The following is a 13670-nucleotide window of genomic DNA, read 5'->3' as shown; positions in this document are numbered from 1 at the left end:
TTAAGCTGACACTCTGACAATGCTAAATGAGGATATTTTTAAAAAGCAGAAGTCCTCCCAATTTCAGGAAGTCAAAGTACACTTCTCAGCAAAAGTTTCCCCTTACATGACAGAACTTTATCACGTTTTAAATATACACTTCACTAAAACAAGCATAATAAAACAAGAGCAAATTACTTTAGTAACAACTGTGTATCATGCTGCAAAAACACTGTACACAAGTTTTCCTCCCTCTTTTGGTAGACAACACAGCCCGGGTATCAGAAAGAACTTCATTCTCTGGAAGTATACAAACTAGTCCCACTTTTCTGATTTTACCACTCCAAAATATTTCTATTAGACTTTAGGCTAAATTTCACACTTGACTTCTTCACCTCATAAAATTTCCATCAATAATGTTGCTCTCTGTTCTCATTTGTCAAGTGTTTCAGGTTAAACAGACATTACGATACCGACACAATAGCATGCATGCACAAAGACACACTCTAAAGATTACCTCCTTCAGCATAATTAAATACTCACAGTCAGCAGCAGTAAAATTGGGCAATGAATCATAACTTTTCTCACTGTTCATAATGTCCTTTTAAAAAGAAAAAAATTAAGAACTTTAAATGCAAAACGTTCTTAGATGAAAACATGTATATAAATACATACTACTATAGCCAAACAGAATAACGATGATTACATGAAGCACTGAGATGAGAGTTTGGCAACCTAAAGCATGCATGCCACATTGTGGCACTTACCACGTGGTCTCAACCTAGAAACTGAAGATCAGACTTTCAGGTCTGGGTTTCTCCCAGCACTCTCTATGAATCCCAGACAGTTGCCCTGTAACCTCTGCCCTGTGGAAGCTACGCAAGGAATACCTCTATTAGAGTTCAGGGTTCCAGCCTCTCCACACTTCGTATCTGATCCTAGACTCCTACCCTGAGAAAAGGCCAAATAATGTGTCACAGCCACATCAACACGCATCTACGACACACACTACCAATAAAGATTTTAACCCCTTAGTCATCTTTGCCCCTAGAAGTCCCAATCAGCTCAACTCAGTATCCAGTTTCTTTCAAGCCCCATCCGCTTCTCCAACAATAAACCAACCGTTTACTATGGAGATAAGACCCATTTTCAACCTATAAGCTATACTCAATGGTGTAAGGACAGAAACCAGAGAGCCCCACGCACATGGACGTGAAAAGTTGAAAGCTGGTAAATGGGACAAAACCTCCCTGTTATCTCCCCTCAACCTGTGGACAACAGCAGAAAATTAATCATGTAATCATGAAGACAGCAACAACCCTTCTATCTTCTAATTAGCGGCCACCTTCATTATGCTACTCTGGTTCTAGGGAAAGGGACTGACAGAAACCTGGGCTGTCGGCCCTCAAGCTTTCCTTTGTATCTCCTCCAAAACAGGGACACAGGAGACACAGGACTGGAGAAGTGCCCGTGAAGAAGGGGCTTAAGGAGATAAGCAAAAGGAGCTCCTGGAAGGGAAGCCACATCACAAAGGGGGCTGAGCTCACTGTTACTACAGGTCCCCGACTCCTTCAGTTCTAAGCTTCTCTCTGCCCTTAAAACGGCTAGTGAGCCCAAATCATAGCATTCAAATATAATTAAGTAGCAAATGAATACTAGATAATTATTGCCAATCTTTACATAAAGCTCACTTTAAAATAGCATATAACTGGTATTTAAAGTTATTCAACACAAGCCTACGGACTGCCTTTGGAAAACAGCTAAAAAGTACAAGCTAATAATTACAGAAGATTAGCAGCCAGAGCTACTAACAGATTTCTCCTTTTCTGACACATGTACTACATAGCGTTGGGTCTATGCCATCATTTATTCTTTCTACAGTCACTGAGAAGCTAAATACATTAAGTTTCTCTGAGCCTAATGTTCAAGTCTGTCATCCACATTTTCAATCTTAATGATGTATTAAAAGCAATAAATTTTATACAGACTCTGCTAATACAAATGACCGATTAATGCTACAATAGCACAGAGGCAACAACTCCTTCAAGAACACAGAATAAAAATACTTTCCACTGTGAAAACTCTGATAATGATAACTAGTTGCACAATTGTGGCTAAAACAGTTAACTTGTAACCAAGAGTCCTTCTTACACTATAAACCCAGAAACAATGTCCACTGTGGCTTACAATGCAGAGCTGGTCATGATCTGCAAAGCGTCCGTGACATGCAGTCCCACCCCATTTCTAATGGTTCACACACCCTGTAAACTCACCTCCATAATCCCAGTATAATATGAAAATGGTGTTATCCTCAGGCCCTTTACCATAATATCCGACAAATGGTAAGGGTACAGCATGAGATGATCTCGACTGTACTTAAGTAGTTCCTCATAGTATTTGCGTTCATCTTTCTTGACATGTTTAACTGGGAGAAAGATGGAAATTCTCCAGTTTTTTTCAGATGTCTTATACTTACATATAATTATAAATGCAACGAGAAATTCTTTACAAACCAATATTAATTAAAAAGAAAAGTATGTAAGTTGAAAGAGAATGAATAAAATAATTGAAGTTGGAACAAAAACACAATTATACCACAAGAAAACAGACTTCAGAGTATATAAGCAAAACGTGTAATAGGACAGACAAGCAGAGAAATAACTCTTACCAAATCAAAAAGCAAAGAAAGCAAGCACAGAATGTCTCCCCAAAAGGTACAAAACGTAAGCTATAACTCACTCAGCCTCTTACTGTGTTACTTTACAAGAGAGCCAACCAGAACAGCAGTTTTCTATGAAATCAAGTATATATTTTTTTTTCTTTTAAAGATTTTATTTTTCCTTTTTCTCCCCAAAGCCCCCCAGTACATAGTTGTATATTCTTCGTTGTGGGTCCTTCTAGTTGTGGCATGTGGGACGCTGCCTCAGTGTGGTTTGATGAGCAGTGCCATGTCCGCGCCCAGGATTCGAACCAACGAAACACTGGGCCGCCTGCAGCGGAGCGCGCGAACTTAACCATTCGGCCACGGGGCCAGCCCCGAAATCAAGTATATTTTTAAAAATTATTTGCTGGACTTGTGTTTTAAATGTAAAAAGACCTCTGACTTTAATGGAATACATTTAAACAGAAAACCAACCTCTGAAATAATATGCTTCAAGGGTACCACATGGGAGGAAAGACCAGCAGGGCAAGAGAACAAACTAATCAAAGGAATCTGACAAATAAAAAGCAAACATTAAAAAAAGGAGTTAGCGGCCGGCCTGGTGGCGTAGCAGTTAAGTTCACATGCTCCACTGCAGAAGCCCAGGGTTCACCAGCTCAGATCCTGGGCACAGACCTACACACCGCTCATCAAGCCATGCTGTGGCGGCATGCCACATGGAAGAACAAGAAGGACTTACAACTAGAATATACAACTATGTACTGGGGCTTTGGGGAGAAGGAAAAAAAGAGGAAGATTGGCAACAGATGTTAGCTCAGGGCCAAGCTTCCTTACCAAAAAGCATACCTTTGGGGGAAAAAAAAAGCTCTCAGATGTGAAAGCCTATTAATTAAGAGTCTAGGTTATAAAAAGAAAAAAAAAAAACATGGAACCAACTATGTTTAAAATCTGTTCCAATTATTATAGAAGAGTTTTTATTAAAGTTATATTATTGGGAAAATTTATGGAGACTAGAACAAAACTCAAAGGCAAAAATTGTTTAGAACTAATGTACTTGTTTTTGGTATATTTTCTCACCCAAAGAAAAAAGAGGACATTTGAATCAAGATTAATATTCTATAGGTAAAACAAATCTATAAGCAATACTCTAAAAAATAATTTTCATCAGAATTAGAAAGAAAAATCTACTTGCTAATGCAATTGTTATTAGGTAGGAATGGGTCTGTATAGAGTTTCTTAAAATCTGTACACGGAATAATTTCAGTACTATGAAACAAGTGTTGAAAAGATAGATTTACAAAAATGCTAATTCAGCAAGTCATTTCCACCTCCATGTAAAAATGTCTCTACTTACCTAAGTTATTTCTGTACCGTAACTGATTGCGGATACTGTACAGGACAACCTGCTTTTCATATTCTCTCTGTGAATTTCCAAGACTCTAAAAAAAAATTTTCAAACAGATTTAAAATAGCTTCTAAAGTATTTCTTCCTCATAAAATTTCAAAACCATACCCCCAGTCTTACCCTGGAATCTCTAATTTCCAGAACCGAATAAAGCAGATTTTCTCAAATTTTATTATACTAACTTTCCTTCTACGGTATTAGAGCAAAACGTCAATGTTTGTTTTCAACCTGCCTTTCTAAAAGGACTTACTGAAATTACCTAAGGAATGTAATATCAAATAAAAGAGCAGTGTGAGAGCACAACTTCACTTAAGTTAACAAAAAACTAAGTTCTACTTACAAAGATTTCCTTCCTCACCGTCTCAACTTGTGTGTGTTGGATGGATGGATGGTTTCTTGCACCTACATTTATTTAAATTTAAGAAGGGCAAAAAACGACAGATCCCTGTCTGATAATTATTTATAGCCAAGCACTATGATTATTAAAAATTAAGATTTCTGGAGAATGTACACTTCAAACGTACCTCTAAGTGATAAGATTACTTCTTAAAAACATCATCTCTTTATGGCCTCATTAGAAAACATTTAGACAATTTTAGAATCCTGATATATTTTTTTAGCAGGCAGAACACTTTCCAGCTGCACATTTAGTGTTTTAAGTTCGGAGTTGGCTCGTCAGGAATGCAAAGAGTTAAGTCTGCCTGATTATAGTCAATACTACTTTCAATGTATGACCAGTAACTTAATTTAATATGTGACTGCTATCCCCCTTCTAATTACCAGGTATGATCTTTCCAACATGCTATAAAATAAAATTAGAATCTTAGGAGACTAATGATGGAAAGATCAGAGGATTCAGTTATTATATTTCTTACTCATAGGTTTCTGAAAGTCAAGATAAACATCCATACACATACTTTCACTTAAGGCAATCTTCACAAGACAGATGAAACTCACATCTACATAAACTGGTTCATAATTGGAACCAGTGGGCAGCATTTTAAGAGAAAAGGGACATGACGTGAGAAAATTAAAAATCTTTCTTCCTGCATCTGGATTAATTAGCTTACCACAGGTTAAACCATAACTCACACTACTGCTGGAATGTAAGTGCTTATATTATTTACATCCATTTTAACACTATATGTAACCAGGAGTAGAGTTCACTGTAGAGAAACTATTCTACCATCCTCAGTGGCACCAAAGCCAGGGTCAGTATTGAAAACTTTTACGAGATTCAAAATACTAGGCTTTCTGCAAAACTTTAAAAGAGTTTCCTCTAGCTCTAATGCCAAATAAAAGTGTCTTTCTCAAGGAACACAAAACACAGACACACTCACATAGTAAACAATCTGGAAAAATCTCAGCAACTTCCAAACTTGAGGATTTGCTCTTCTGTTTCAAATAAGTCCCTTAACTGAGCCAGCCCTTACGGCCTAGTGGTTAAAGTCTAGCATGCTCCACGTCGGTGGCCCAGGTTCAGTTCCTGGGCATGCAACTACACCACTTGTCCGTCAGCGGAACTACGTCACTTGTCGGCCATGCTGTGGTGGTGGCTCACATACAAGATCCACAAGAACTAGCAACTATACACAACTACGTACTGGGTTTTTGCAGGGAGGAAAGGAAGAAAAAAGGAGAACTGGCACAAATATTAGCTTAGGGCAAATCTTCCCCTGTAGGGAAAAAAAAAGGCCAGCCCCCAGGGCCTAGTGGTTAACTTCGGCATGCTCCACTTCAGTGGACTGGGTTCAGTTCCCAGGCAGACCTACACCACTCATCTGTTAGCAGCCATGCTGTGGCGGTGGCTCACATAAAAAGGAAAAAAACAGGAAGACTGGCAACAGATGTTAGCTCAGGGGGAATATTCTTCAGCAAAAAGAAAAAATAAAAAACCTTAATTTATCATAACTTATAACCACTTTCTTCCCTTCAAACTCCATTTCTGGTAACTCCAGGATAAAAAGTGTAAATCAAGCAACTCATACAAAATGTAAGGGTCTGTTATTTGTAAGCTAGTTTAAGAGATTATCTATTAAATATCTACAGATCTTTGCAATAGGCATTAAGCGATGAGTGGTCCGGATCAATACACATGTGTGCACACAAATAACTAAAAACTACATTGAAAGCTGATTTTATTCTTTACTACCCACATACATCAACTACAACTGCTTTGTTCACGAAGATTCTTTGGCTTCTCTCCCACTCCTACCCCAAATTTCCCACCATCCACTTTTTAAAACACTTGCCACTACAGAAGGCAACTAAAGAAAGGTCATTTTACTCTGAGACAGTGCTGACCCTGCAGAAAACTGACCAGGTCTGACAGATGAAGCTGGGTTGCATATAAAAGGAACCCTAATAGATGAAGGAGCGACATAGGTAGTGGCTGTAAAACACTCTATGCATCAGATTATACTACAAGCATAAAGAATTTTTCTTAAGCTTTTGCTCCAACAATCCCCAATCCCAATGTGCACTGCCTCCCAAAAAAATAAAAAACAGGATTTTTTTTAATTGACCTTTCTTGGATTATACAGAAACTCATAAGATTTCCCTCAAAATAAAATAACTATAAACTGTTTTTGAACAATGAATACAAGATACTGGTAAACTACAGAAAAATCCCAAAATAACGGCCGAATGCACAACTTTTTAACGTATTTTTTAAAGTCTAGTATAGCCCATATCACACAAAAATATTTCATCTCGTCCATAAAAACCTATTGGCTTGAAATTCATTTTTTTTTTAATCTAAATGGCTTCCCCCAGCTTTCAGAACTGGGAAATATGAGTCATTTCCAAATTAAACTCATCAAAACTTACTGGAAACTCTATCAAAGTACTTAGTATCTATAACGCTAACAAACAAATTCTTTTCCTACAAGGAATATTACCCACTTTTAAACTGACTGAGCTTTACTTCCTGGAAAAAAATCTCAGACTGATACCATCACTCATTCGCTCCAAACAGACTTACTAATAGCCAACTAGGACACAGGTGCTCAAAATACGGAAGCAAAACAACAAATGTAACCAGAAAATGCACATAGTGCTGGGGGTGAGAAATACAGGGCTGCAGCAACAGATCTGAGGGTCAAGGGATCCAGATTTAGAAGCTTAGGGAAACCTTCCTGGAAGTTAATACCTGAGATTCAAAAAGAAGCTACAAGCAATCTACAGGAGACAGGTAGCGAGGGAATTTTGGGTTTGCATTTGAGAAACCTCATCCCAGTGCAGTGTGAAGAATGGATGGGAGGGTCCTATTCTGAGGGCAAGAAACCAGATAGAAAGCTGTTGTAGTTAGTGATCCAAGGTGGAGCCTGACCTAGGAAAACAGTGGCAGGGCCAGAGACAGTCCATGGAGGTAACTTGCACAGATGGGTTTTCCAACACCTTCTACAAGTGGAAGCTTATCCTAAGCTAAAACACCTCTTCTTTTAAGTGATCTTACCAAAAGAATTTAAATTTAATGTCATGTGTGTACCTGATTATAACACTGTTGTATGATTGTATTTAAGAGTCATGACTAAGGCTGAGAAAAGTTTTTGCCAATATTAATTAAGGTCAATTATTCATGTTGAACATAATCGAATCATCCATCTTTCTTCCATCACGCTACATTGATTTTTATGAAAGGAAGAGTAGAGAAAAAATGGAAACAGAGCAAAGAAGGGTTGTCGGTTCTTCCTGCTGTCTTTGGATACGGCACAAAACCCTACAGAACAAGTGTCCACCGAAACCCTCTATGGAGTTTAACAAGAGAAACTTCCTCCTTCAGGTTGAGAGCACATTCTTCCAGATCAAGACAAATGCCACGTGGGCAGCCACTGACAACCAAGAACTCTGAGTTCCTTAAATTATCTTTCTACTGTCTTGTCTTTTTGGTATCTTAAAGTGAAAACATTTTCTCGGCCACATGATGCATCCCAGAGCCTTAAATTATTCATTTCCTAGAAATGAGCCCCCAAGCTGGCAGAGGAGGCAAAGTAATAACTCTTATACCATCACCACCACTATCCCAAACTTTCCAAATATAACTGCCCAGCACCCATGGGAAACCGAATTTCACTCTCAACCAAGTAGAATGGGAGGTCAATCGATGACCAGAGAACGTAAATGTATATGCAGCACGTAACACTATCTTCCTAAGATTTAACACCACCTGCCATGTTATGTATTTACTCATTTATGTGTTTACCATCTATCTTTCATTACTAAAATGTATGCTCCATGAAGCGAGGGTCTCTGTTTTGTTGATTGCTGCAAATTACCTGCACCTAGAACAAGGCACAGAACGCAGGAGGTGTTCAATAAATACTTGTTAAACTGATAAAAATGACACACAACTTTTGAGAATTAACTCTCAGACAAAACCTCATGTCACTCTCTTGTTGAAACATCTCTAATAAACCCATCTTGTCTGGAGGACAAAGTCCAACAAAACAAAGTGGAAAACCCCTTCAAAATCTGGCCCCGATTGCTCTTCCAGCCCCGTCTGCTACCGGCCCCCACGCACTCACAAAACTGCACCTCCAAACGCATCAATATATCTACACCTCCAAACTCGGGGGATATGAAGTCGCTCGCTACTCTCGACACACGCTTTCACTCGTCCAAGCTTTTTAAAATGACTTTCCCTCTCCCTGGAAAAGCTTCACTCCCTCTCATCTAGCTAACTCTTTAAGGCCCATTTTAAATGCCTCCTTTGCACATCCTCCAGACACTCCCCGGATAATGTCTCTCTCCCTCCTCTGTGAGCCCACATATACCATAAGAGAGGTACGCATTCGCTGCTCTCACCCTGTAACGTATGCTTTCATTCGTTTCTCGTCCCCGTCCCATCCTCCTGAAGTTCTGGGGCTCAGGGGCCGTGCTTTAAATCCGTTTCGCAGGAGCCTAGCCCCGTGCCTGGCTGAATGGATGCTGCGGGCAAAGGCGCCAGGCGAGTCCAGGGGACACCATTCCATCCCTTTTAGCAACGATCCCATCCCGCCCCTGGGGCCCCAGAGCCGTCCCCTCCTTCACCCCTGGGCTGCGCTCGGTTTTCCCGAGCCCCTGGCGAGGGAAGGGCGGGAGCCAGCCGAGAGCAGGCAGCCCCGGCCGCGCGGGCGAGGCCAGCGGGTGAACGCGGCGCAGGCCCCGGCCGTACCTGCCTCACGTTGGCCGGCAACTTGCTCCAGGGGTAGTTGTGCCGGATGTGGAACTCCACGTCTATGTTCATGGTGCCGGCGGCGCGGACGGGCGGCGGCGGCCCGACCGCGGCTGGAACGCCGCCTCCCGCCTGCCCGCCCTCGGCCTGGCAGCGGAGCCCGCGGGAGGCCCCGCGCCTCACACTGCGTACAGCCCGGGCTGCCCCATGGCCAGGGCTCCCGACGGCTCGGCGCGGCCCGGGCCACGGGGCACAAGCGCAGCAGACACGGCTGCAGGAGCGCCTCGGCCGCCCCAAGTTTCTTCCTAGTTTCGGCCCGCCGGAAATGGCTGTGGGCGTGCGTCACTTCCGCCCGCGGGCGCGAGGCAGAAGGGGCGGGGCGCCGGGCTGGCTTCTGGCCCCGCCCTCGATCCTCTGCGGGGCGGGGCTACGAGGCGATGCAGACGGGGACCCCGGTGACCGCGCCGCTGCAGGTGTGCTTCGGCTCCAGCTTTCCGTCTCTGGATGAATTAAGACAATCGTCTGGGTCTGCGTTGCCGTTGTTGGATGACCCAGTTTCCCCAAAATGCGAACCCCGCAGGCCCAGGAGCAGGCGATGTCAGGCAGTGGGGTCGGTTGTCTGAGAAGGAGCGACTTGGGAAGGGAGCCATGGCTGGCTTCGAATAGTGGAAGAGCAGTGAGCCCCCTGGGGGCCGTCCATAGGCAACCCCCAACCGCGGCCAGGTGGGTGGGGTCCAGGCTCGAGAAGGATTATAAGTCAGAGCTTTCACCCCAATTGAGCGAGCAGCCGGAAGAGTGGTAGAGCAAAGGTCTGGTGCTCCTTCATCACTTCCAGGTAGTGGCTGCATCTTGTGGAAGAGAAACTATGGGCTCTACTTCAAAGATCCAAATTCTTAAATTGTAGGGATTCTGCAAGCTGAAATTTTAAATGGCTGGTGCTGACAAGTGGGGGAGGCTCAAAGGGAATCTAGGAGATAAAGACTCTTTGCGTGCAGCTCTGTTACTGCTTCTGCTCCATATGCCCTCAGTCACTTTTTAAAGGCAGAAATCCAGCCTATTTTAATTTCAGTTCTAGTGAGAAGATCTTTGGGAACAATTTCTTCCAGAATTTGTTACTACTAGCTTAGCAAACCCATGGCCATTGTTATTGGCAGCGACCAGAGAAATGTTCAGTACTTTTGCAACTATTTTTCAGTTTTAAACAATGGTTTTAAATAATGTTGTATTATACACCGACAGATGTATACTCAGAATTTTTTATAAGATGCCTAGCCCACGCCTGAGCAAGTGGCCAGTCTGATGCGTAGCAGGAAATCCATTATGTCTGATGAGTTTAAACAAATGTGGTCCAAACTGCCTTTGCATCCATGTATTGGTCTCATGTTATCCAATTATAAAAACCCATAACTAAGTACTTTGAATCCAATGTTTGCAGACCCTCATCATCATAGCTAAAGTTAACAGAACTCTGACCATGAGACATTTATTCAACAAATATTGATTGCCTGCCTGTTACACATCAAGCCCTTGACTTGCCATAGTTATTCCTCCCAACCTTGTGAAAGAATGCCACTGTTACTATCTCAGTTTAATAGAGGAGGGAACTGAGGCTTAGCAGGGCAGCATGACTTGCTCCCAAGACCACACAGGTGGTAGTGACAGCCAAACTGGAGCCCGAGGCTGTCTCATGCCAGAGCCATCCTTTTAATTCCTTGATTCAGGCTCTCACTCACCGAACTGTTCTGCGTCCTGTTCCAATTCAGACAGTGTTCATTTAAAATCAACAACATTAATCCCTGCCGCCCAAAAAATAATTTTTTAATAATTCTAAGTGTGGGAGAACCCATAATCTTCCAAAGTCTAACTTGAATTTAATGCAACATAAGTAACAATCAAAATTAAAGTCAACATAGTTGAAAAACCCCTGTAAACCATTATCTTAACTACTTATAGCAAACAGGTGATCACCTGCTAAATACATCTTTTTTGTTTATCAACAAATATTGAGTATAGTGTGGACACATCAAAAACTGTGAAAGTAGACAGAGGATAGTGGTGTGAACTTAACACCCGCTAAATCAGTCAGCCACAGATCTTTGAAAATTTGACCATGATGAATAGAAAAGATTCTAACTTGGCTGAGAAAAGCAGAAATTTGGAGGAAGTAATGGGTCAAAGCTACATGTCTGGAAAGAATCCAGTTAACAAGCCCTTCAGAGTAGGAACTGGCAATAGAGTTTGGCTTGTGAAATACAGGGTGCTAATTAAAGTACTGAGCTGCCTCATTTCCACCCAAGGTGACCAGTCTTTCAGAGACTGGAAACAAAGCAGTTCACCCACAGGGATCAATGGCCCCCTCTGCTGGGAAGTTCAGGAACAGGACTGCTCCCTTAAGTACCAGGCAGGAAAACATTTTTGGCCTCCGCATGGATCACTCATTACATCATCTTGCCTTTTTGGTAAACAATAATGTCCATCTTTTTAGGTCCTTGAATCAGGCCCCCGGTATTTCTGCTTCAGTAGACCTTTGCTTTTAAAATTGCAGAGAGGTCAGAACCTGCAGCGTTAGAAGCCTTGTCCTGGAAGCTACCATCCGAATTAACCTTGTTGGTAAACTATGTGTTGAAAACTACACGCGCAATGAGAGTCAGTCTTATCTGGCTTTCCCAACTTGGACTAAGGTAAATTACCCAATTGGCTTGGGCAATCTGCCCTTCAGAAAGACTACAGAACTCTTACATTCCTAAAATTCCAACAAAAATAATGAGCAGAAGCAACCTGAACGTAGGGAGCTGTCTGGTGGTCTAATCTCACAGACCCCAGAATATCACTCCCTGTGGTCGGTAGAATAATGGCCCCCAAAGATGGCCATGTCCTAACCCCCGGAACCTGAGAATATGTGACCTCACATGACAAGAGAGACTTTGCAGGTGTGATTGACGTAAGGATCTTGGGATGGGAAGATGATCCTGGATTATCCGAGTGGGCTGAACATCATCATAGCTTCCTTATAAGAGGGAGGCAGGAGAGTTGAGATTCAGAGACAGAGATGTGACAATTCCAGCAGATGCAGCGCCACAGGGCAAGGAATGTGAGCAGCTTCTTGGAACTGGAAAAGGAAAGGGATTCTGCCCCAGAGCCTCCAAAAGGAACAGAGCCCTACCGACTCAACTTTGGACTTCTGATCTCCAGAACCCTCAGATAATAAGTTTGTGTTGTTTTAAGCCAGCAAGTTTGCAGTAATTTGTTACAGTAGCCATAGGAAATTAACATACTTCCCCAACAATAAAATACTCTAACACCCAAACAGCTGATGCAACAAATTTCATAATTAAACCATTGTAATTGAAATGTAAATACCCTTAGGGAGAATAATAGCTTTTTAGTCTTCCGCTTTTTAGATACACCAGTTATCACATACTTTTCTGAGAGCAGGTTTGGAAGAGAAAGAGCTCAGGGATTAAATGAGGCCCGAGAAGCTCCTGTAGAGGAGGAAATGGCGTCTAGAGAAAAGAATGGGGGAGATGTCACTGTAAACATTTTCTATTTCACGATTTTGCCTGGGCCTTACCTCGGTCATGAGTCTCCATTCTGCGTGCGCTCTGCTCTGTTCCATGAAGCAATTCATCGCCCCCTGATGCTCAACGTAATGACCTGGCTTGTTCCCACCTCACGGCTGGCTTCTGCCTTTGCTGTTCCCTCTACTTTGAATGCTTTTCCCCAGACCTTTGCACAACAGGCAGCCTCCATTGTCACTTGGAGTGGCTTTTGCCAACTACTCTGTCCAACCTAGTCACTTCCCCCACTCCTCTCCCTGACACATTCCCTTGGTTTATTTCCTTTGTTGCAAGAAATCACTATCTGACATTATCCTGTTTGGTTTCTTGTTTATTGTCTGTCTCTACAGCAAGACTATAATCTCTGTGGCAGAAAGGACCTTGTCTATCTCAGTCATCAGTCTATCTCCAGGACATAGAATCATGCCTGGCACATAAATACCATTGAATGTATCAAATGAGTGAACTAGTTATGTGACATCTCAGCTCCCAAATGTCACCTTTTCAGTTTAGCCTTCCCTGACCACCTTGTCCAAATTGTCACCCATTTCCAGTCCTCCTCATCAGCCTCTCCTGCATGATTTTTCTCCATAGCACTTATTACTATCTAATACATTTAATAACTTACCTACTTTTTAAAATTGTTTGTCTCCCTGGGTCCGGCCCAGTGGTGCAGCGGTTAAGTTCGCACGTTCTACTTTGGCAGCCCGGGGTTTGGCGGTTCGGATCCCGGATGCGGACATGGCACTGCTTGGCACACCATGCTGTGGCAGGCATCCCACATATAAAGTAGAGGAAGATGGGCACAGATGTTAGCTCAGGGCCAGGCTTCCTCAGCAAAAAGAGGAGGATTGGCAGCAGATCTTAGCTCAGGGCTAATCTTCCTCAAAAAAAAAAAAATTTTTTAAAAAT

The 13670-nt window shown here is 42.3% G+C and overlaps 1 protein-coding gene across 2 annotated transcripts in view; it reads right to left on the bottom strand.

Annotated features, from left to right (window-relative positions):
• Window positions 1-9978, bottom strand: part of FAM91A1 (family with sequence similarity 91 member A1) — a 45213-nt gene extending 35235 nt beyond the window's left edge. The window contains exons 1-4 of one of the 2 annotated variants that reach the window (XM_070632008.1): window positions 9202-9978; window positions 3996-4080; window positions 2253-2404; window positions 523-580 (exon numbers count right to left, since the gene is read on the bottom strand). In XM_070632008.1, coding sequence (XP_070488109.1) covers window positions 523-580; window positions 2253-2404; window positions 3996-4080; window positions 9202-9273 — 367 coding nt within the window. In that variant the 5' untranslated portion in view covers window positions 9274-9978. Of the gene's footprint in view, window positions 1-522; window positions 581-2252; window positions 2405-3995; window positions 4081-8852; window positions 8971-9201 lie in introns of those variants that run through there. The other variant, XM_070632010.1, reaches the window with a different exon arrangement.
• Window positions 9979-13670: the final 3692 nt, after the last annotated feature.

This window comes from Equus przewalskii, chromosome 8 (assembly GCF_037783145.1).
Source record: "Equus przewalskii isolate Varuska chromosome 8, EquPr2, whole genome shotgun sequence".
NCBI lineage: Eukaryota > Metazoa > Chordata > Mammalia > Perissodactyla > Equidae > Equus > Equus przewalskii.
Note: the sequence above shows the minus strand (reverse complement) of the source record. Positions and strands in the feature narration are given on the sequence as shown.